A 24,705-nucleotide genomic window follows, 5' to 3' on the forward strand; every position below is an offset into this window, starting at 1 on the left:
TTCCTCCTGATTCTACGGACAAGTCAGAATGTGTAGAGTGTGAGCATATTTCCCTCTTATCGTTGTTTCCGGGGCTCGTGGCGAATCGACGGGGACAAGGAAACGAAGTAGTTTTCGAAGTTTGCGGGAGAAGGGAGAAACCAGTGGCACGTAAACAGTCTATAGTCTATGGCTCTGGGGAAAACGAAAGGAGAATGTATTGGCTGCCGTCCGGGACTCCTGATCTAACTGTTCGTAATAAGAAAGAGTAGCAATAGAGGGAAACTGTATTTTAGAGATGTCGAGGTAGTATATGGCGAATAATTTTCTAGTCTGAATAAAAATTGAAGTATTTGTCTTTCGGCGTGAAGAATTCTTGTAGCAGGTACTAAGAAATTAATAAAATAGCTCGGTATCTGCGTTTAGGTTTCTGTATTCAATAAAAGAAAGATTAAAAACGAGGACACAAGGACGCGAGCCGAGGGAACGTCAACGCGTTTTGGTAACATTTTCCAGTGCAATACGAGGGTTGTACACGCGAAATTTGTCATTGTCGTTAAATAAGTAGTTAATGAACGGAGGGACATATTTTTAATGTATTTTTAATTTAAGAAAAAAAAAAACGTGTCGGAGGGGTTCGCATAAGTAAATTGCAAACAGCAGGAAACAAGAGAAAGTATTGAAATTAAAAATATTCCGCAGTAAGAAAAATGACCGCTTAATCTTTCTAAAAACCGGAGATACCTGGTAGAAATATAAAAACGTAAAAATAATAGGAATTTTTATTCCATTAAAAACGGGTAGACCAGTTTGAAATAACATAGCATAATATACCTAGCTATTCGTATTCTCCCACCATCTATCTTGCAATACGCTCATTTTACCGCACCGAATGTCAAAATTCTAAACTGTATTGTACGCGTATAAGCCAGATGCGACCAGGATTACGAAAGTGATATTAAAGAGGAGCGGAATAAACGGAGGCTGAATACGAAGGGAATTTTCGATGGTGTTAGGTCGTTATCGAAACAACACACACCGAATATTGTTCATCTTCTATAAGCCCCCTTTTCTCTGTTTCTCTTCCACCTTCTACGAGTCTTCCACCTTCAACGTCGTTGTTTCTTTTTCGTCTTTTCATTGTTCCATTTACCCCGCTTAATTCTCATCCCTTTCGCGCGAAACTTTTCCACGTTTTTTGGATTATTTTATCGGCTCCGCCATTCGCCCATCCTATTTTCTTTTCCTGCTTTTTAATAAACTTTTATACCGTTTGCTCTATCTGGCGTTCTTTTTCTTTACGCTTTACGCTTCACTTCAGCATATTACATTTCATTGCCATAATAATAGAATATTGTTTTCTACTAACTGTACGCTAATTTAACTACATATTCTTGTTAGTTTTCTCGTCTACGGTTTTTCTATCCAAATAAGCTCTTCATCCCTCGCTATTTCTCCCATTCTATTCGATTTTCTCGGTTCGTTAGTTCGTCTCGAAGCTTTACCTTTTAGTTCTTCGTGTCACTTTCCACGGACATGTGTTATTACTATTTAGATTTAGTTACGATCCTGGTCTGACATTAATTATCGTAATTAGTTTATCGTAAACGTTTGGGTAGCAACCAGGAGACAGCTTCGATGTTTAAATCGCATTTAAGAGATAGATAGGTAGATAAATAGATAGATAGATAGGTACAAATTTTTGCGTTTCATATTCGGAAACGCAAAAATTTATTACTGGGAATATTGTTTGACTATGAATTTGTAGGAGGTTTAAAAAAGCGACTCGACTCGATTGATTCTGAGTTGATATTCGTTGGATCTAGCTTCTTATCGCAGCAGCTTCTTTATTACATTTTAGCAATTAATTTCATGTTACATAGCAATAACACATAACGTATTTTATGTAGTATCTGTTTTTGAATTTGTAATTCTACTCTGCTCGACGAATGATAAACATAAGACGAGCGTATAATAAAAAGGAATACGGTATTGACATGGAAGTATGGAAACGCGAGTTACAATGACTCCTCCTCTATCTTTAAACAAACACGGCACAGAGAAAAGGTAGCTCGCAACAGAAGATGAAAAACAGCGGTTGCACCGGAGAAAGAAAATAAAATCTACTCGATACGTCGGACTTTCTTCTCCAGTTTCCTGTGCGCAAGTTTATGCCGTTGCTTGGAATTTTCAATTTTACGCTTCCTGATGAGCAAATATCCGAAGTACGATGGAAAATCGATGATGGCGTTCTCCTGGCAGAAAATAGCATAGAGATTCGCCAGCTACTATACAACTGCCACGGTATTATGTATGAAACGCGTTTTGCGGAAGCCTCCAAGCAAACAAGCTTACTTCGAAACTGGATTTTTTTACGATCTACGAAATTTAAAATTCCAAGCTGATCATTCGTTGTTACGACAAAATGTTTCTAATTTGACAATTATTCGCTGAGTAAGATCGCAACTTTTTTTTATCACGACGTCGTAAAGTTTTACCACGTTTTCCATTATTAACGTTTATTTCGTTTAAGCAATTTAAATAAATATCGCGAAAATAAATTTCGTAAGAAGTTCAGGGGAAGATTTCTGGGAGAATTTACGTTCGAACATCGAATCGATGACGAATTACTCGGTAAAATGCTAACTCCTTATTAAACGAAAATTTCCTATGCTCTGCTTTCACGAATACATTTTTTAATCGTATTACGAACGTACGTATTATGAATTGTATTTTTGCAAAATTCATTAGTATTTGTCAAAGTAATTCGGCCAGGTAGTGTGAAACGAAAATAAACGAATTGAAATAATAATGAACATCGATAGCTATAATTAGTATCGTTCGATTAAAAATTCATTATTCGAACGTATCCCTTTAAGGATAATGAAGCCATCGGGTAAAAGCATGGAAATTATTTTTCGCATTACTCTCGTGTTAATATTATAAATATGACAAAAAATTATGTATGCACAAACGGAACAAAGTAACATTCCAACGGACCCTGCTTTAAAATATTACCGACGATATTTGCAATTCATGAGCATGTATTACACACATCGTAGGGGACCGTAAAAACGAATACGAAAGGGGGAATGGAAACGACGAAACTGCGGAGGAGATTAAAAAGCTCGATAAAATTAACACGAAACGGTAAGGATGACAGGGATAGAAAAAAAAAATTGATCAAATCAACGGGAGCATCGACCAGAATAAAGAACAATAGCGCACGCAAACCGAAAGAAGAAAAAGAGGAGGAATACTACGGAACAAATAGAATGGCATAGGTCGAACGAATGCCTGAAAATCCAATAAAAGAGAAAAGAAGCAAAAAAAAAAAAAAAGAAAAGACAAAGACAAAGGATGAAATAGAGTACAACGATTCGCTGAGAAAAAAAGGTGAACAAAAGAGAAATAGAGAGAGAGAGAAAGATAGGGAGGAAGTAGAAGAAGGAAAAAGCAGTCGATTTTCCGTGTTTTAAATCAAAATTTAGAATCTTTCGAATTTTTCTCGCGATCTCTACTTCGAGCAAATTATATTTCGCTTTTTCTAACAGAGAACAAAGAAACCATAAACAAAGGTCTTTACGATATTAATTTCCAAAGTTAGTTTCTTTGGAGCTTTTAAAATTGTTAAAATATCTTTAGTATACAATTGAGATCGGGACGTACCATATTTTGCAATTTTTCCAATACGGTTCGCTTTAAAAACAGGCTCGATATTCTTTGAAATAAATGGCTGCCTTTTTTTTTAACCAGCGAACGACGATAGAAAAATTTGATCGACGCGTTCCATTTGAACCGCAAATTAATATCACGAGAATATTATATTGAAAAATTTAATGAACACGTCGGAACGTATCTTGGTTAACGATAGAAACATCACGATCACGGTCAAGCGATATAACGCGTATAACTATTAAAAATAATAATAATAAAAAAAAAGAATAAAAATAACGAAATACGTTTCTAAAAACTGAGATCGTCTAATAATTCCATCGACGTTGAATTCAGTTCGGAAAAGTCTATTACATCAAAAACGAAAAGGTACCTGCTGCACGATGAGAAAAAAGGGTGATCGAACAGTCGTCTAAAGGGAGACGAGGGTGAAAATTAGCGAAAAGGTAAGCTGGAGGGCAAATAACGGGCACTGAAGGGTTTCGAGGAAGGGAAAGGCTAGACAGACGGCCGTCTAGCATCGGGGATACCGTGGTCTCTCGTTGTGCATGCAAAATGCATCACGCATACGGGAACGTTCCGCGACGACATGCAGATACCGTCGTATAATTGTCCGTGTCACGCAATCGGCACGGCGCCGGTGATTCTGCGACACGAAGTCTCGCTGCCAATTCGAAAGCGGGGCCGTTGACGGAACGAATGAAATTACGTGGAAATTAAGCCAGTTTATCTCGAAATTATTCTCTCGGCATCGCTTTCTTTTTACCTTTCTAAGAATTTCGAATTTCTTTCTTCCATTGACCGGAACTTTCTGGCGCCTCGAGCTTCTTGCACAATTATCTAATAGCGTGTTAGTTATTAGCGAAACTGTACAAGTTGCAAGTTAGATGTTACGATATGATATCGATAAATTTTCTTGGGTAACGAGACGAACGAACATCTTTGAGTATTTCTTATTATCTTTACATCTAATCTTTGATTATCCTATGACGAAGTTGTACTTTAACGATCCACTCAGTACATAAGTGATAAACGTGTTTGCTGTTGGCTAAATCTCGTTAAAATCATCGAAAAAAAAAAAGTAAAAGAAAAATGGTTTGTATATGGTAATTAATGCAATAAAAGAGGTGCTCTCGCAGGTTAAAAAAACATTTAATTCTGAAAGGATTGACAGGAAAGCACGTAGCTAACTCGTTTGAAAAATTCAAGAAAGCTACTCGGGAAGCTATATTTTACAGTTTCTATGTAAAGCACCTCTCTATATAATCTTCATTCTAGAAATTATTCAGAATAATTAAATTATGTGAGCGATCGTACGTTAGACGGTAATTAAATTTCATCTATGAATGCATGAAGTGCAAAAAACCTGCAAATTGATCGATCGTAAAGAAGAGTAAGTGAAAAAGGAAAAAAGGAAGAGGGAAGCGAGGTAAAGGCGATAGATGCCGTTGCACTTGCTTAGTTACAATCGCATTACATCGGCGCGACCGCGATGCATACGAAGTAATCTTGTCGCGGTGGCCTCAGACAAGCTGTCGCCGCCTCCTGTTCACATGGAAAGCTACGAAGGCTCCGGAGAAAGCCAGTAGGGACGACTACTTCAGAGGGGACCTTCCGAGAAAAGACGAACGAGGAACGGTGCCGCTTTATTCTCATTACGCGATTCAATATTCCGAGGTAACCTTCTCGCCTGGTCTATGATTAAGCGAAGCTGCAAAATGAAAATTTCGATAGCTCTGTCCTGTGTGATAAATCCAGCCTTTTTCCCCTTTCTTCGTCGATGTAGATTGAGACGTGGAAAATTGGACGAGCCTCGAAGCGTGAACAAACGTAAGCACGTAAGAAATTTTCTTTGTTAAAGCAAGATTGGAATTTATCATTGAATTTACGATCTATACAGGATCTCGACTTCTTGTTTCTTGTATGGTTGGATATGCGTTATAACGTAGCTGTAAAATATAGCTTTCCGGACAACTTTCTCAAATTATAGGTTTACAGCGTTAGCGTAGATCGTTTTTTCTTTTTACATAAGAGGAACAAGTTTGGCATGTGACAAAAGCGCGCGTTTCTTCTTGTCTGTATCACTTTCATATTTCCATCCATTTGTTTTCGAAAGGTTAAACAATTTCCAGAAAACAGGACGAACAGCTAGTCGATTTTAATCGTTCGTAACAAACTTGGCTTTTCATCAAAATTAACTACGCGAAAGATACGACGAAACAAACGAAATACGTACGAATGTCTAATTCCATCGCGTCCATATGGTCCATCCAATTACACGTCCTTTTTCGCAACTCCAAAAATCCCCGCCAAAAAATCTTTCCTCGTTCGCTCTTACCCGTTCCTCTGTTCGTTTCTCTCTCGTAATTCCGAGTCACCACAGTTGGTTTCGTTTCCAGTTTCCGGGCATAGCGGAACGTTACGATCCCCCGGCATCTACGTTGTCCGATGTATCCCGGACCTCCCAGCGGGAGTTTATTATTCATGCGCCCTATTTTGCAACGTTTTACTTTCATGACTGCTAATAACCCGGGATCCGAGTCTAATCGAATTTATGCAAATGGCAATTAGGTTTACACGAATGTGCGGCCCTTGCTTCTCGTCCTGATACGTGTACCAACGGTACACGCGTTTCTACGGATATACACGGATACACGAGAAACGCGCGTGCCTCCCTTTTCTCTCTCTCTCTCTCTCACTCTTTCTTCCACCCTCTCTCCGTGCTTTACACGCGACAGGGACGAAATAATGGAAAGAGAGAGGAAGGAGAAGAGAGCGAGCGAACGAGAATGGCGACGCAACATGCTCGGAAAGGGTGACAGAGGGGAAACGAGGGATGATCGGAGGGTGGTGAGATGGAGAGGCAGGGGAGAGTAAAAACACGTTCCATGCTGGAAAATCCCGAAACACGGCAAATGGAAAGAGGGACAAATTGTGTTACAGAGAAGAAATAGAGTCGCGCGGCCTGGCAGTTGCAGCTGCGCTTGCAACGGCATTTATATGGGTGAGAATCGCCGAGTGATTTAAATTCAGGAATATTGTTGCCAGCATTCTGTAGCATTACTGCATTACATGCCGGCGCATAATCGCGCGTGCAGCTATCGACAAGCCTCGGCTTGGCGAATGCCTGGCGCGTTAAATGCACTTGGACCGAGGTTCTCGTTTAATCGCATTTTGTTGACAACGGATAACGTTCTCTCGTCGTTTCCTTCCTTTTATTCTCTCCACGCATTCGCTGCCTCTCTTCTACATCTATTTTTCGTTCGTTTGCTTCAATTTGAACGATATACCGTTCGACACGCTTGTTCTCTACCTGTGGACGCGTAATTACGATTATTTCCGAATTAGTGCGCACGATACGATTTAGATAGTTAGTTTAAGATATCGTGTTTGATAAAACTCGGACTCTTTGAGAATGGGTTTGTCGACTTTTAGCGATTAAGAGACTGGTCTCGAGACCGTTTTTATACAAGATACTTGTATTTAATCTTTTGCTATAACGATGTCCGAGAATTAATTGAATACAAATGTGACGAATTTCCGAGTTTATATAATCAATTAGTCTGACAGTTTCGAATAAACTAAACGAGTCGTTAACTATTTAATCTGTTAAACGTACTAAATGAACTGTCAATAATAATTGCCGTATTTACGAACGTTTTTAATCCATACCTAACGCATAGCAAAGTGTAATTTTGGGAATACTGTCGCTGGATCAAGACTAGAAATTCCATTTACCCTTAGAAATAAAATTTTGCAATTTCTAACGCGTAGCGATTACTTACCGGCAAGAACTCCAGCCATGTAAACCGCCGCGATCCTCAGACTTCCGTGAACCATTTCCAGGGGAAGTCCCACGACCACCTGTACTCCTAAGTTAAATAGTAGGTGAAGCCACCTGAAATTCAAGCGCACATCCTCGTGAGACGCTACTCAGTTTCATTCAGAGTAAAATGAGAGATTAATTACAGAAAAAATGTAGTGGAAGAATTTGCTTGGTTTCAAAGACGTTACATTTTTTACCGTAAATTTTGTCATATTTTGCGCAGCTTTAAAAATATGGCATACACGGTGTGTTTTTGAGATGTGCAATTTTTATGTTATTTATTACGTAATTTTCAGATAAGACGATATTACAAGATATATCAAATATTGATAAATGAGATAATATGTCTTATATTTGGAATGACATAGCATTAGTACTTTCGCGTGTTCGAAACTTTTTCATTATGCAGCATTCTCAATCGTGTTATCGAAATACTCGAATCTGGTGGCTAAGAGGAATTATAATCTACTTAGCAGGCAGTCTTTATTGCGAGTAATCATCGGCGTAGCGCAAATCTGCATTAGCAAGATACACAGGTAGCTAAGAGATTTATTTCCATGCTCGATCTTTCTAATAAGGCGAACTTTGTTTGGAGAACAAACTTACTTCCAAACCGAAAACTCGCGATACCAGTGAAATTTAGCAGACATTTAATTTATGAATTGGAGGGTTGAACGAACGTTCGGAAATTTTGTGCAAAAGCGTGTAAGTTCCTTCGTAAGTCACGGATCTTACGATTAAAAGGAACGCTACATTTTTGAACCGTGTAATATCCTTCCTCGGACACTTAATTGTTTTTTTGCAGTGTAAAAGAAGAACTAAAAAAAAATAACGTTACTTATTCTAGGAAAGAATCCCCAAATTATTCTTCAAGTTCGGCAGATTCGGATTAATCGTAAAACAACGGTTCCAACACCTCGGTAAGGGCTATACTTGATGGCTTTATCGCCAAGCTAATTCGCTACAAGTGTTAATAGACACTCGAAGGTGATTATTACTCCGTACCTCTTAAATTGAGGAAGACAAACGACTATCTTGACTCACACTATACTCGATGAAATGGCGCTCGAGATCCGAGAGCAGCGAATTAAAATTACCCTTCTTCCGAAGGCGCGTACGCAACTTAGGGGAAAGATAAAAGCGGAAGCGGAGCCGAAGGAACGATAGGATCGGTGATGCTTCCTGGAAAATTCGGCTCGCCGTGCCACGACTATCGCAATGACAACGGCGGACGACGAAATTAAAGCAATTATGAATTTTATCTTGGCGACGCCTTGGAAACTTTCGCCGCGAGAAGAGAAGATGATCGAGCTTATCTGCTCCGGTTGGCAGCGCGGGAACGCTGTACGAGATAACATTCGTTTGACGCGATTCACCCAGTTTCCCTTCGTCTCTCATATTCAATTCCCAATTCGACCATGTTGCAATCTCTTTCTCAACTCGTCCGTAGCTTTCGCCAACTAATTACAACGAAAAGACGAACGCGTAATCTCGTTGGAACGAAAGATGCCGGCTACACCGAGTGCCTCGCCAACTCTGTCCGTTTCAAAGATCCTCGTTGTGTCGACGATAACGAACGAAACTATTCCTCGTAAAAAGAAAATCATAACGTGCCTGCACGAAGTACAAGCTCGGTTTGTTACGCTCTGTGAATTATTCGTGTGATTTTCTTCGGTTTATTTAGATTTATACAATAGCAAGTTGAAAGAGCACTAGAAATTCCACAAATTTCTTCATCGCGCTGTGAAACGTTAGAATTTCGTAAACGCGTCGTTCTGACAATCACGATTACAGATAATTCGCAATAAGCGTTATACTAATTGATATTTGTTGCATTCTCAAAATTTGTTGCAATTCTCGAACGTTAAATAAACAATCGTATTTGTTCTGCTTCTTTCGAGGTGTTTCTCATCGTTTTATAAAAATCAGTGTGAAATGTTAGAGTTTCCTATCGATGTCTCGATCGTCGATCCAAACCTACAGCAAAGTATAGAAGCGTTTTCTTATCAGATTCTACGTTTCATTTTTAAAATATCAGGCTCCTATATTTCTACGAATATGCTCTATCGATTCACACGAAATTTGCTATACGTACTTGGACCTAATTAATTAGTACGTAGATGCTGTAATAGATAGCGCGCCAATGCTTTTCGTGGTGACTGTTGTTAGAATTTAATCTTAAAGTTAAGATTAATAATCCGTGGAAGACACAATGTTTATGTTAAAATAATATTCAGTGATATTTATTAAACGGAACTACAGAACCTGATGTATATAAGCGAGTGATATAATTAACAAAGTATGGAGATCGTTGATTGTTGGCCAGTTACTCTCAGACTAGACTTAGGTAGTGACCCATGATCCCTTAAATACTTTGAACCCCACTCTCTATAGAGTAATGAGCATGACCTGTTCAAATGCCTGTGTGGGTGTCTGTGTAAGGGTATTTATGCCTATGCGTGAAATATCGTTGTATTCCAACAACTGTAGCTGTAATATTTGAAAATGACGACTGAAACCTCCACCGCGATCTACTCGATCCATCGTTTTATGAGCCCTTTCGCTAGGAAGCTTGTCGATTGTCGTCCGAAACAGCGCAAAAGCGAACTAATACGTTAAATGTGAAAATAGGGAAGTTTCGGTCAAACATTTTGTCGATTTTACGACGATATGAAACGTTTGCCTTCTTACCACGGCATATTCCGTCTATATACGTTCTTTACTGAAACTTGGAACGACTGTACTTTCTCCTGGCACCGCTTTAGTATTTCAAGCAGACCGTTTTTCCGTTAAAAGCCTGTCGGCTCGGCTTTGCTTCTTTCCCATTCGCCGAGTGCGTTCGCGAAGAACCGTTGGAATTCCAGCAGGCGGTTTCGCGGTGACCTAATCACAGGCTGTCTGGCTCGATTTGCGTGGCACACGTTCCGAAGCGAGACGAGAAAACGGCGCCCGTGAACTTGTTCGAGAACGTCTCGATCGCATTCTTCGGCGCGTCGACCGCGTTGCAAAACTAGACGCGCGACGACGATGCTTCAGACTCGTCGAGGATGCAAACAGCGCGCTTAATAGGTTCACGTTTTAGTCGGTCGACTCGACTTACGGATCAGCCAGCTGAACTCCGTTCTCCAGTTTCTCTCGTCGTAGTTAAGATGCGTTTAGACCAACCGAGCGGATGCTCGTTCTTATCCCACTTTATTTCGAATTAAAGTGTAAACGAGCGTTCTTTCGCCGTTTGGCAATTGCTCGCCGAATGGAGAATCGAACATCCGAATGTTCCAAATTGCTACAAAAGTACGTGTTCGATGGTCGCGAATAGATCGCGGATTTCTATGCAAATTTATATTTTCGAGAATATATTTGTAAAATTAAAACCTCGATAGAAAATCGTTTTCTCTACTCCGGTATTACACGAAGCGCTATACTTTGGATATATTTCCTCGTATGTATGTTTCTTGTAATTTTACATCTATCCAAATTTCTTACAAATGCATAACAATCCGAAGTCTAATTACGAATGAACTTACGAACTGATTGCACGATAAGCGTTTACGTTTAACGAGCACGAGCGAATGCTCTCTTGGTCGTTTGGTCTACCTCTATCGTACCTTGAACCTAGTCTTCCTGCACACGTTTCATAATATGCATTACTGTTTATTAAAAATTTGGAAACTTTGGACAAATTTAATCAGAACTCGTCACAACGTTTACGCGTATGAATCTATCTTCGAGTATCACACAATAGGATAATAGGAGATAAACGAAACGCCATTTACGGAACAAATACACGGATATTTCTGCATACGGCTAATATTTTCGCGAACTTAAAAGCCGCACGAAATTCCAAACGAAATCCCACCAAACAAAATAGCCAAGCAGAATAAGACATCAAGGAAACGACCTACTTTTTCATCATCCTTTAACACCTTGACTTTTCCACGTTTCAAGACGATTTGAAGAACGTTCGTGGTAAAAATGTGACGTTTCCAGCTGCATGGAACAATTCCACAAATGCACAGAGAGAGAGAGAGGGGGGGGGGGCTGAACGGAAGGATACGTAGGCATCAATTCGTCGAAAGTACGCAATCCACGAAATGGAGCATGCAAAAAGGAAGTTGGAAGGCTGTTCGCTGTCTAGGACAGCTCGGATAGAAGGAGGGTAGAAACGATAAGACAAGAGGATAGATACCCTCGCTTTGCGATGGAAGGAAAGACCGCCATCCGTCATTCGTATTCGCGAGATAGAAATTTCGATCAGGCAGGATCATCCTTCAGCTGAACTGAGAGCCGACAATCCGGTGTAATTCGTCCACTAAGACAATGACGGAGAATTCGTCTAATTGCTATCCAATTAACTGAAACCGCTACCCCCTTCTGCGCTCGTTCAACTTCCTCTGAATTCTTCCCTCTTCTGTCTAGAAACGTTTCGTGTGTCGTGACTCGAATAATATCGTCGTTTAAATGCTAAAACGCTATTAACGCTGAAACGCACGGATTTTACGTACTAGTCGATCGCCGTGATTTTCCAGGAATATGAACGAGAGCACGAGAACGAAAGCAACTGTGAAGTTTATAATTCCCTCAGGAACTACCGTTTAAAGATATATACGTACGTATAGTGACTGAGAAAATCGATCAAATTGCATCCGAATATCTAGTTATTCTTATGATCAGCTGCGATCAGCTTCAGTATTTTCAAGCAAACCATAGTCCGATTTTTTTTTACGTAATCAAGAGTTTCTCTCTTTTAATACGTTCGCGTACGCTTCTTACTTCTCGTTCGTGAAAGCTTTATTTTACTCTCATAGCGAATTATCGGTCGTTTCGTAGTCGAAGAAAACTTTGCTTCAAGTATCCTTCGACAAGTTCCTTTAAAATTTGTTCGTACATTAAGCACCGTACCCACAGAACGTTGCATCTTCTTCGCAATATCAGAATAATCAGATTTCGGTAATCTTTCAATTTCTGCTTGCTCGCATCGATCCATCGATTTCGCGACTATAAATTATCGCAAAACCTTGGATTTCCTGTAGGACGCCTATTTGGTAATATTCAGCGGATAAATCGTCTTGCATTTTCTCTTGGCCGACTAGTCGTCGACGTGGTTGCTGGTAATCGAGGTATCGTGGTCTAAATTGTCCACGATAAAGCGAACACTCGCTGTATACCATTAAGGAAATTGTGTCTTCCTCTGCGCGACTACCAAGCACTCGAAACAACAGTAATTACAGAAACACAGTGATTAATTAGAAAAGTAACTTATAAGTGACTGTTCATTCGTCCCGACCGCTTGGATCGCGCGGCAAATCTTCAAGTTTCTTCTTACGATTAGAATTTCTCGAGAAATACGTAATATCGTGTATTTTACTTGCTTCTTTTAATTCCCTCGACTCTGTAGACGGAAGGAGATACATTAATCCTCTCTTTATGGAAATTTTATAGTGTACGCTTCGATATTCTCTTGTGGATTTCTGGAAGTAGAAACGATACTTAATCTACGCTTTTTCCTACAAAGTACAGATTTCTTCGTCCGCGACATCGAATATCATAATTTCCTCATCTACGATTTACATCCTCTGTGGCATTCCATGGTTTTAATCAGATACGATCTTCAATCATCGCCACTTCGATTCTTCCTGTATCGTTTTGAGTCGATAGAATAAAACAATGAGTCCATTTCTTGTGATTTTAACAAAGAATAAGAAATAATTGAAAATGTTTCTTTCTTATCGTATATTAAAATTCTTTTCGAGCTTATAATTCGCCACGATTAAGCTTCGATATCTTCGAACTCTTCCTCTTGCATTTGCTTCACACGGGGCGATTGCTCGAACGATCGAATCGACCCAAAATCGAATATCATAATTTCCTCATCTACGATTTACATCCTCTGTGGCACTCCATGGTTTTAATCAGATACGATCTTCAATCATCGCCACTTCGATTCTTCCTGTATCGTTTTGAGTCGATAGAATAAAACAATGTGTCTCTTTCTTGTGATTTTAACAAAGAATAAGAAATAATTGAAAATGTTTCTTCTTTATCGTATACTAAAATTCTTTTCGAGCTTATAATTCGCCAGGGTTAAGCCTCGATATCTTCGAACTCTTCCTCTTGCATTTGCTTCACACGGGACGATTGCTCGAACGATCGAATCGACCCAAAATCGAATATCATAATTTCCTCATCTACGATTTACATCCTCTGTGGCATTCCATGATTTTAATCAGATACGATCTTCAATCATCGCCACTTCGATTCTTCCTGTATCGTTTTGAATCGATAGAATAAAACAATGTGTCTCTTTCTTGTGATTTTAACAAAGAATAAGAAATAATTGAAAATGTTTCTTCTTTATCGTATATTAAAATTCATTTCGAACTTATAATTCACCACGGTTAAGCCTCGATATCTTCGAACTCTTCCTCTTGCATTTGCTGCACACGGGACGATTGCTCGAACGATCGAATCGACCCAAAATCGAATATCATAATTTCCTCATCTACGATTTACATCCTCTGTGGCATTCCATGGTTTTAATCAGATACGATCTTCAATCATCGCCACTTCGATTCTTCCTGTATCGTTTTGAGTCGATAGAATAAAACAATGAGTCCATTTCTTGTGATTTTAACAAAGAATAAGAAATAATTGAACATGTTTCTTCTTTATCGTATACTAAAATTCTTTTCGAGCTTATAATTCGCCACGGTTAAGCTTCGGTATCTTCGAACTCTTCCTCTTGCATTTGCTTCACACGGGGCGATTGCTCGAACGATCGAATCGGCCCAAAATCGAATATCATAATTTCCTCATCTACGATTTACATCCTCTGTGGCATTCCATGGTTTTAATCAGATACGATCTTCAATCATCGCCACTTTGATTCTTCCTGTATCGTTTTGAGTCGATAGAATAAAACAATGAGTACATTTCTTGTGATTTTAACAAAGAATAAGAAATAATTGAAAATGTTTCTTCCTTATCGTATATTAAAATTCTTTTCGAGCTTATAATTCGCCACGGTTAAGCCTCGATATCTTCGAACTCTTCCTCTTGCATTTGCTGCACACGAGGCGATTGCTCGAACGATCGAATCGATCCGAAATCGGTATAAAAGGCGAGCGACAAAAGGAGATGGTCGGAACGATTAAAAGGATTATCGAGCGAAACCGATTTGAATGCGAGCTCGCCGCTGAGCAACGGGATAAAGGCGGAAGGTGGAGTTTCAGCAAGTTGACTCGAACGTTCCAGAGTCGCAATGTCGTCAGTCGGTCTAACTACTTGCTAGTAGTTAATTACGCATCGAAAACTTCTTACTTATCGTTGAATCGTGGTCGAGTTTGTCCACGCCGATGTCTCAACGTTCTACGATTTCTAATAACGAGCCGATGCAGCTCGCCTACTTTTCTACGGCTTGTATCGCCAACTTTCCACTCCAAACAATCTTCGTTTCGATTTTATCGCTCTATCGTCTAATCTGATGTTCGACCGATAGCTCTGACGACCACTCGATGTTCAACCACTGACAATTACGAATTCGAAAGCTTCTGTACCTTGGAAACTTCCATGTTTCGTGAGTAAAATTTCTATTTGCTTCCTTGGAATTGGATAATTTCTTCTTGAAATACTGTATTACGACGACGATGATTTAACGTTAAAAAATTACTGACTGAAAAATCGTCCTATGAAACTGGAAGTTCTACCGACGATTCCTACTTTGTTTCAGAAGCAACGAGTTTTCATGAATACGATTTGTTGCTAGGATTTGTTTCTCGAAAAATGTTATAACCAACTTTCTATGCTTGCAAAATTGCAAATATTATAATGTTAAAATATTTCTGTAAATTCTTTGTATCCTTTGTACATTTAATTTATATATAAATGTACAAACTCCCATAATCTAGCAAAGAGATTCGATTTATAACATCTTCTTCAGATTACCCGTACATCGACCAGTGAAAATACATTGGTTTCGAGTAAATTTCTCGAGGAAAACAAAAGCTGCGCATTGTTAAAAAGCGACACAGTTTTGCGTATAAAATCGCGTCTTAAAATCTTGACTTCAAAGATAGTAAAGAAATCCACGACGAGGAAATCTATATGGTAGACGTAGCCTAATCTTAATTACCCGTAGCAGCCGTTCCTTCGATCCACAATCTGTTCCTTCAAAACCCCCGTATGATAATTCCGTACGTCGGAAGGGCGAAGCAAAAGTTTCCGCTTCCACGTGACGCGTCTCGACGCAAGGAACAACGACAGGGTCGAAGGTATTAAGGACGAGGCCTTCTTTTCTGCATTTAGACGACATTAAACGAGTTTCGCATAATGGTTTTGCTCGTCGGGCATGCATAATGTCTCGCCATTGGGTTGTCGGTGAACGAAGGATCCACGCGGACGATTCGACGGACCAGCAAGATGGACGTCGTTATTTAAATCGAGTCGATGTTATCCTCTGCTGCTCCACACTGTCTTCTTTCAATTTCATCCTCGCAAAAGTCCTGCGACGATCATCGAGAACAGGAGGGTGCGTCCTGCATCTTCTCCAGCCGGCAGACACTTCTACCCCGAAATGAATTTTTCCGAAGGAATTTATTCATTTCTCGACGTCTGCCTTGCTTTTCAACCGGCGGTTGCATTTTTATAAGAGGAATATCAACGAAGGGTGGAACGAACACGTATACCTACACCTCTGAGAACTTATATCTCAGTTTTGACAAAGATGGATTTTTTCTATCGTTTATGAGAATTTTATCGCAGCTTCCTCTCGTTTTCTTCTGTTCGAACGTTTCGCGCTATTTGTATACTTTGTACATTTCTATATCTTGGTCGGTGTAAACAAATCGTTTGATTAAACGAGACCGATACCGATACCGAGACGAAGAAGATACGATTTAGATGTAGATACTGGAGTGAATTATAATTACACACTTTTATTATTATTATTAGCAATTAGACATTACACGATGTTACAAAGAATCAAGAGATGTTCAGAAAGAGATTCGAACTGAATTATCGAAATCACGTTAAAACGCAGCATAAGAGATGATAAACGTTATACGAAGAATATTTTTATATCATTGGCCGAATAAGAATGACATTTTACGTATGAGTCTGTCTCGATTGTATTATCCGCGAATAGATTTACAGAATGTTGAAAAACCTTCAGGTATTTCTTAGGTAAGGATCACGGAAAGGTTTCTATTCGCGAACGTGGCACGGAAACATCCTTTCGACGATACTTGTTCTCTCGTATTTTCGCGAACTCCGCGATACCATTGTCTGTTCCAACGGTGTGCCGTGTTCACTTCCTGCAATTACCACGATTGTCTCGATTTTTCTCGGCTTCAACGTTTCTCACGGCTCGTCCCTTGTATCTGTACGTCACAGGTCGCGAAACTACGCCTCTGAAAGGCAGGAGACACCTTTCACATTGATAACAAGCAGGTTAAACTGCGTGTTCGGCGGCAAGACGCCTCTGAAACCGAGGGTTTTCGATTCCTTGCCGTTTGGGACGTTTCCTTTCGTTGCTCCAAATGTTCAACGTATTTCGACGACAGTTTAAAAGACATTGTTCGAGTTGGAGGTCGCGGAAGTTTCAAGATTTTACCATTCCATGGAAACTTGCTTTAGACCGAAACTTTCCAGCGGATGGATGAGATTACTTCCGTAATATGTGCGAGCAGGTTGGTTTTTGGCGAACAGAGTCTCGTCTTTTCCACTCACGATCCTTTCATACCCTTTGTCCTTTAAAATAATCAATTTTTTCTTCTACCTGTGTGTGTTACACACGCATATAGTTAAAAAATACAGATACATCCTTCGAAGTTGTGTTCTTCAAACTTGCGATATTTTCCGCCATAGCTTTTCAGATATTCTTTTTGTTCGTAAAAAAAAAAGTGGAATATACAAAAGTAGAGCTACATCGAGGTGTTTCAATATTTCCAAGTATTTCAGAACTATGTATATTTTAATAAATATACAACACCCGTTTCGGGTTATATAGATCGAAGGAGAACAATAGAATTAAACAGATAAAATTCCAAAGTATTAGTTTTTCGACGAATGCAAAGATACATGGACATGGTAACGCGTTATTTTATCCAATATCACTAAAATACCGAATCATAAGATATCCTGTCGTTTAAGTAAAATATTTTGTCGCTGTAACAGCAAAAATGTTTTTAGTATATATAAATATAGGAAGGAACGTACAGAGAAGAGAAATAAAGCACATTTCTTTAACGTAGAACCGATCGTGTGCGTAAAATATCCTTCAATGGAGTATTACGTATATTAGATATTCCAGAGACGTAGACCGCTATAAAATCGTTCGCAGTGATAAAAAACGTCTTGAAAATCGCGGGACGCTTTTCGCATTAATAACGAGAAGCGTTTGATAACACGTCGAGAAGAGGAGAAGAATCGAGCATGGGATAGAGATAAGGCAACGTTAGATAATTTACCACGATATCTTTTTACCTTACCATCGAATTACACGTAACGGATAGATATTTGCATCGGATCTTAACGAAATTTCTTTCTTCTAATCTTCTGCACACACTTTCCACTTTTTATCGATACCTCGAAATTTAAAAACAATCTCTCATTATTTATCGTACAAATTTTCTCATCGAAGTTTGTCAATTTTTGTTGTTACATCCGAAAGAAGTGAAATTAACGTGTTTAGTTTGGCCGAGTGGTCTGTGTCAATTCCAAAAACAGATAGCAGATATTAATCTCGACCATTAGTTTGTCATTAGTTGTTCGTACATTCTAACAACATGTATGTATCGTTAATATAAATGAAGTAAAGCGCGGACATAGGAACGGCAGTTCGTTCGTTATCGAAATCTTCTTTGCTATCAAAAATTTCTTATCAAAGTTCATGAATGTTTCGTGCAATTGGTACAATAGTTGGTCGAGAGCTATCGCGGAAGTTGAATCGTAAAGAAATTACAAGGTTTTCTTCGTTACAGTTCTGGTCGATCTCGCGTACTCACACACACACACACGTACGCGCATATGCACCTTCTGCTTCTTAATTGCACTTCATTTTATTTTCCGGATATTATCGCGAGTTAGAATCGTTTCGAAACTTCCACGCTCGTTTCTATTCAAAACTTCTCGTCCGTGTGTTCTATCTGAACTTTCGACCAACGCGATACGTATTCCTACTTCGCCCAGTATGATTTTACGCTTTCTCAAACGTGCCTGCAATTGCAGCTTGTTGGAACTTTGATAAATACACCGTGTTCCCTTTTCTTCCGTTAAGTTGATCGACGGTTTCCTAGCTCGGGTTTTTTCCATCTACCTGGTGAGAGTAATCCCGTGATCTCCTTTCTCCTTTTATCTTTTTTAACGGAGAGCGGCTGTTTGATTTTGCAAAAATGGTTGCTATTATCGACGTTATTGGAATCACGATGGTTTATTTATGACAGGAAATAAAAAATGACGGGCTTCTGGCAAAACACGTTTAATCTCTGTTTAATACTTTCAACCATTTTTCACGCAATTTTCATCGTATCACACAACTGTCCTAGATGTTTCTATATATATTGAGTTGGCAACAAAGTGATCGCGGCTTTTGTCATTAGATGGTAATGACACAATCCGCGATCACTTAGTTGCCTACCCAATAATCATATATTTTAAAACATCCACGTTCGTTCGAATAACGAAATCGTAGACCAGTCAATTTTCACTCGACGACAAGTCAAAACGCGAGGATCGTCATTCTTTGGATCGTATTTGTCGCGAGCTCGTGAATTATCAACGTAAGACGAATGTCGACTAGGTGATAATTTTTAGAATTACTAACAATCCCTTGGTAATCGCTCGCTGTTACTTTATATACTAATATCGTAGGAAACTCGAAGAGCAAATATCATATTCAATCGTTGAAATCGCACACCACAAGCAGTCAGACTGGCAACACGAACTCATCGTATCTCGCGAACAATCCATATTCGCGATGATCCGCTGAAAGTTGCCGGGTTCAGGTACGAAGATGGATCGTGGAGGAGGTTCATCGGGGTGGAGAGATATATTTTCGCGCATTAATAACTAGGATATCGCAATATTCTCGGCAACGAGAGAGGCGGTTTTTGAGAAGACCGATGGCGGCTGAGAGAAGTAACAAAGAGAAAGGAAGCAAAGGGAGCGAGAAAAGCACGCGGCTTCTATGGGAAAACGTCGGGTCACTCTTATCGCTGTTTCCATACGCACGTAGGGAAAATGGTCGCCTTATCTGCCGTTTCCATGAATAATTTAGAGAGCTTCGCTGTTGAAAACTTCGCCGCCAGTCCTCTCGTTCTATCGTTCAGAGACGTTTCTCGCGTGCGTTACACTCTCAAGAAAGAACTATCGTCGTGCAGAGAAAGCGAACACGGAAAAAAGAATGCTATCGTTTTGGAAGGAGCGCGACGAATAGGAATCGAGAATGGGACCTGCAAAGTTATATTTCTAACGCAGATGAGCTTAAAAATTCATTTGGACGAATATTGCGTATTATGGTACAAGTGACTGGTAGATGAACGTTTCGCGTAACAGTGCCTGTGAACCTGCGTTCAACTTATGCATATTTAATGGTTATTACGCGGCAAAGTGTATATGTGAATCATAGGGGGCGACGTTTACACCTTTCATAAAATAACAGGTGATATTTAAAGGTTCGTAGGCGAGAGAGAATTAAAATGTTGGTCTGCGAGTTTCTTCGAGAAAGTAACTTGAAATATGTTTCTGATATTCTTTGAAAGATTAGTAGGATAAAAAATATTAGACCAGTACATGTAAATGATTCGCTTTGTCTATGAGTTGGCTGGAAGATCGTTTCGAAATTATTTTAGGGTGCGTTTGTTAGCGAGGAATTATACAATTGCACGTTTCAGGATCATTTCACTCGTGATATATAGTTTTTGAATCTATCATACCACAAAGTTGTTCGAAAATGTTCATATCGATACTGGCGATTCGATTTTGCTTTATGCGATTCTATATTTTATCTAATTTCGTGCTTTTATCATACAACGAATGGCGCAGCAGCGCTATTATAACATACATTTTCAATATCCGCGTAAAACATCGAAAGAGAAATATTATGAAAAACCGAAACCCGTATCATTAATTTCCTCAAAGTATTGATTATCGCGCACGATACGTCTGATAAACATTCAAAGAGAGTTCGTTGAAAGCTACTTTCGAAACGAATGAATTATTGTCAAGGAAATGACTGATAAAACGAATATTATTTCGTACATTGAAAACAGATTTAACATCCCTTTGTTATAAATTATCTGAAAAGCACATCAAATTTCTCTTCGTAAAACAATGTACCGAAACACCGTACGTAACAATGGATATTCAAATAATTTTCATCCTTAAAATAATCGACGTCGTACGGTATACACTTTTAGGTTTAATCGATCTAAAACACTATGAGTTTCTGTTTCGCGTTTCCCCTGTTATTTTATAGCGTCGAGTACGTGGCGCGCGTGTCCGTACGAAGTTGCGTTGTAAATTTATAATTTAGTCGAATAAATTTTGTCGATCATTGACGTTTCTGTTTTAGCTTCGTAAGGGTTGGCCAGAGAAGGGTGAAGCTAGAATATTATATAAGACGCTTATGTGCGTGTCTTTCGACACTTCTTTATGCTGTCATTAATAAAATACAATCCCCTTCACCGTACAATTTTTGCTACAGCGGAGAAAAACAGAACAGAACATGACTTCATACTTTTTGTCTTTTTTTTCTTTTTTAACAGAGAAGCATATTTTAAAATTCAGTGCACTGTCGATCGATCCACGTTACCAACATTGTCTTTCTTTCTACTTCTCAACGATGTGTTTTTCCATTCTCTTCAAAATTTTCGAAATATTGCTTGTCCTAATGGTTACATCCTCGGCATCTTCGACAATTCCATTAAAATTGACTGATTAATTAAACTTGAATGTTAAAACACGAATGTTAAAATCAGAAAATCAAAAACAACGTACTCGGAATTTTCTCCAATGATTTTCATGTATTCAATTGTTAACGCAACATCCATTCTCCCTAATTTCACCTAATTTTTATCTCTAATTTTCTATCCGAATTACGATGCTTCATTGTATCGGTGTAAATACACTCAACATAGGAAGCTCGGACACGTTTGCAGAAGGTGTTCGCTTGAACCGTGAAAAAGATGAGAAGCAAGGAGGTAGAAAAGGAAGATAGGGGTGAGTAAACAGTTGAACGATGTTCTGCTGAAAAGATAGCGAGAGAAAAAGTGGAGAAAAGCGTATTTTCGATGGTGGGAGTAGCCGCGTGCCGGAACATTTACGTAATTCCATTTGACTCGTGGGACGATTGTTGAATTCGATTCGTGTCGACCGGAGGAGATTGCAACGTGATTCGCTGTCGCCGGTGGGAAGGGGATGGAAATTAGCGTCAAGGATTAACGCGAGAATTGCATCGGGCGTATTCACGGTGAAGGGCGGCCAATCGAGAAAAGTGGCCAGCAAAATGTCCAATTTATCACGCGTGACACTTTCCTTCTGCGCGCCATCTGAATTTCAAACTGTCCACCCTCTCCCTTTTTTTTTTCTTTTTTTTTTATGTGTGTGTCAAATCTGTCCTTCGAATATTATCGTAGAATATGATAATACGGTTATAATTACGCCAGATTATGCATTGTTGCCGATTTAATTGGACGATCGGTTACGTAACAAAACATTGTTATTTTCTCGTTCGATGTGTTTCGTTCGGTGACTCTGCGTAGCCTGAAATCCATCCCTCGGTCGAGGCGGCCACCCGCTACGTCGATATAATTAGTTGGACTGTAATAATCATAAGGAACTGTCGTAAAACTAAGCATTTCGGTTTGACCGTTAAGTGGTATAAAACACCTTCGAGTTTGTGTTCCTTATGGTTATTGCTCCATCGGGTAAAAGGTGGGGATTTTCACCCGTAAGCGACCGGTGGTGGGGCGATCAACACTCAGCAAGAGTTTCCCTCTGCGACAGTATCACGTCGGAAACACGAGAAATCACGAGATCGATAGATCGCCGGTGATCTCCTCGCGTCGCAGTTCGAACGTTTCACAAATAAGGCGAAGAAATCGAACTTTGTATACGATAATAGAATTTATTATGTAAATCCAATCGAGTGACGGTTCAAAGTGTTACAACAGAATGATTAAAGTGTTACAAGAGACTGATTCAAAATGTTTCAACAGACTGGGCGAGCGCCTATTTTGGAGGGTTCTTATACCGAGGTTTTAGTCTCTCTGGAGGGGTTGTCGTCTGGTGTATCTCAGAGGCGCCTATTCCGTTACTATTTGTTTATTCTTTCGATGACCGTGGTATGCAGGATGTCTAGCCTATCCTATTACTGTTTCTGAGCGGGTGGTCTCCTTGAGCGTGTGACAACAGCATCGTTACCGAACTTTACTGGATCTACGATTACAGATTAGTCAACATCTCTGCACTGGGTTCACTACTTTAACTCTGTCAACATATATTCATTAACTATATCTACTTTTGATAGCTCGTCTAATTAACATATATATACGAAACAAGCGTAAGCATCTTGTCTACAATTGTTGTTGAAACAAAGAGTACATTATAACCTGTTACCTCAGCGTTGTAATTAATTCAACTACCTCTATTACCTTAAACGAAATAGAGGATCGATCGGTTTCGTGGCATCGATTGTAATATCGTAACGGGAGTTTACGACTTCCGTTGACGCGCTTCCTTGAGATCGCGACGATACACGATGTTACTTGGTTTATGGAAATTATGATAAGAGAGTAGAAATAGTTAGTATGGATTTTGTTTGGGAAATCGAGTAGAAAATTATTTAGCCACTCGCGATAGGAAAAGAGCATAATTCCGTTGTCATGTTGAGTGATGTGAAACTTTTGCAAAAGTAGTCTTATACCGCGTGAGCGTTTTCCAATAAATCAATTTTATTTTAGTCACGTACTAGACAGACGTTAGAATTAATAGCTTTACTATTTTGGAACAAAATGAAAACGTAGTATGATAAAAAATATTTCGTTTCCTGTTAGTTATTGCTTGGTTTATGAGAACTAGAGGGTCGTAAATATTAGGTTGTCCCGAAAGTTTCTTTCGTTTCACAAGGAAATAGTAGATGCGTAACATTTTTCGTTTTATATTATTTTATTGAATTACGTATGATATATTTTGTAGTAATAGAATAAAATACAGTTAGAATTTATTTTGAAACGAAAAAAATTTTTTATTCCTTAAAAAATGCGAGTAAAACGTTAGTTGTTTAGCATCGAGAATCATAATCTTTCGTTATCCTTTTCTCATTATTCTTCGATAATGCAATATGAAATAATTTATTTCATATTCGTTTTTATTTCACGTTGAACGAATGAATTAATACAGAACTTAATACATCCTATATCTAATACTTTATTTTTAAACAAATAGCATATCGTTTTACCTTTTGTATCTTCATTATTTTTACATTTTTATTTTATCAGGAAAAATGAAGACGAAAATATGACGAGTTTATCGTACGAAAATAGCGCGATACTAAAAGCTGCATTTTGAACGCGACATAACTAGCAAATAAATAACGAGTTAACTCAGCACAAAGGTTTCATGCGTCAAAGAAACATAGCCGGCGATTTAAACGATCCTCCTGATACACAAATTTACCCGGACATTTTTGACAAATGTGTCGTGAATTTCAATTTCCGCATTTTCCAATAATCGTCGTGAAATTTCATTTTGCAGTCGAACGTAACGAATATCTAGCTAATATTAAAAATAGTATCGTCACGACGAAGCCCGACACTAATGAAACTCGACGGTATATTACAACGCCAATAATTTTATCATTTTATTTCGTTGTTCGGCAAACAGCGGCGCTAACATACTGCTGTTTAATCGATATTACAAAGGATCCCGATTAACGTCAAAGGAATTAAGATTGACGAACGATAACACATATTTCGCTAACATTCCAACTCGTTTTTATTAAAAAATACTCGATAAGGCCCAGTGTAACGTAGTATCAACGATATCGGTATGATATTCGTGGAATTTTCGTCGTCGTATCTAGCGTGACTTTTAAAGTAGTAGGTCGAACAGATCGTTAAAAAAAAATTTTGTTTCGGGTGAAGGTCAATTTTCGTTTCAAATAAAAATTTTACTTAAACAAAAAAGAAAGAAAGAAAGAAAAAGAAAAAGAAGAAAAAACAACGATATGT

General features: G+C 38.9%; 1 protein-coding gene across 3 annotated transcripts in view; it reads right to left on the minus strand.

Moving 5' to 3' along the window:
- The window catches only part of LOC132907363 (protein rhomboid), a 500,462-nt gene that overhangs the window by 15,812 nt on the left and 459,945 nt on the right, over positions 1-24,705 (minus strand). For all 3 annotated transcript variants that reach the window (XM_060960390.1, XM_060960389.1, XM_060960391.1), the window contains one exon: positions 7,440-7,552. In XM_060960390.1, the coding sequence (XP_060816373.1) occupies positions 7,440-7,552 (113 nt within the window). The remainder of the gene's footprint in view (positions 1-7,439; positions 7,553-24,705) is intronic.

The sequence above is a fragment of the Bombus pascuorum genome, chromosome 5, assembly GCF_905332965.1.
Source record: "Bombus pascuorum chromosome 5, iyBomPasc1.1, whole genome shotgun sequence".
NCBI classification, from domain to species: domain Eukaryota; kingdom Metazoa; phylum Arthropoda; class Insecta; order Hymenoptera; family Apidae; genus Bombus; species Bombus pascuorum.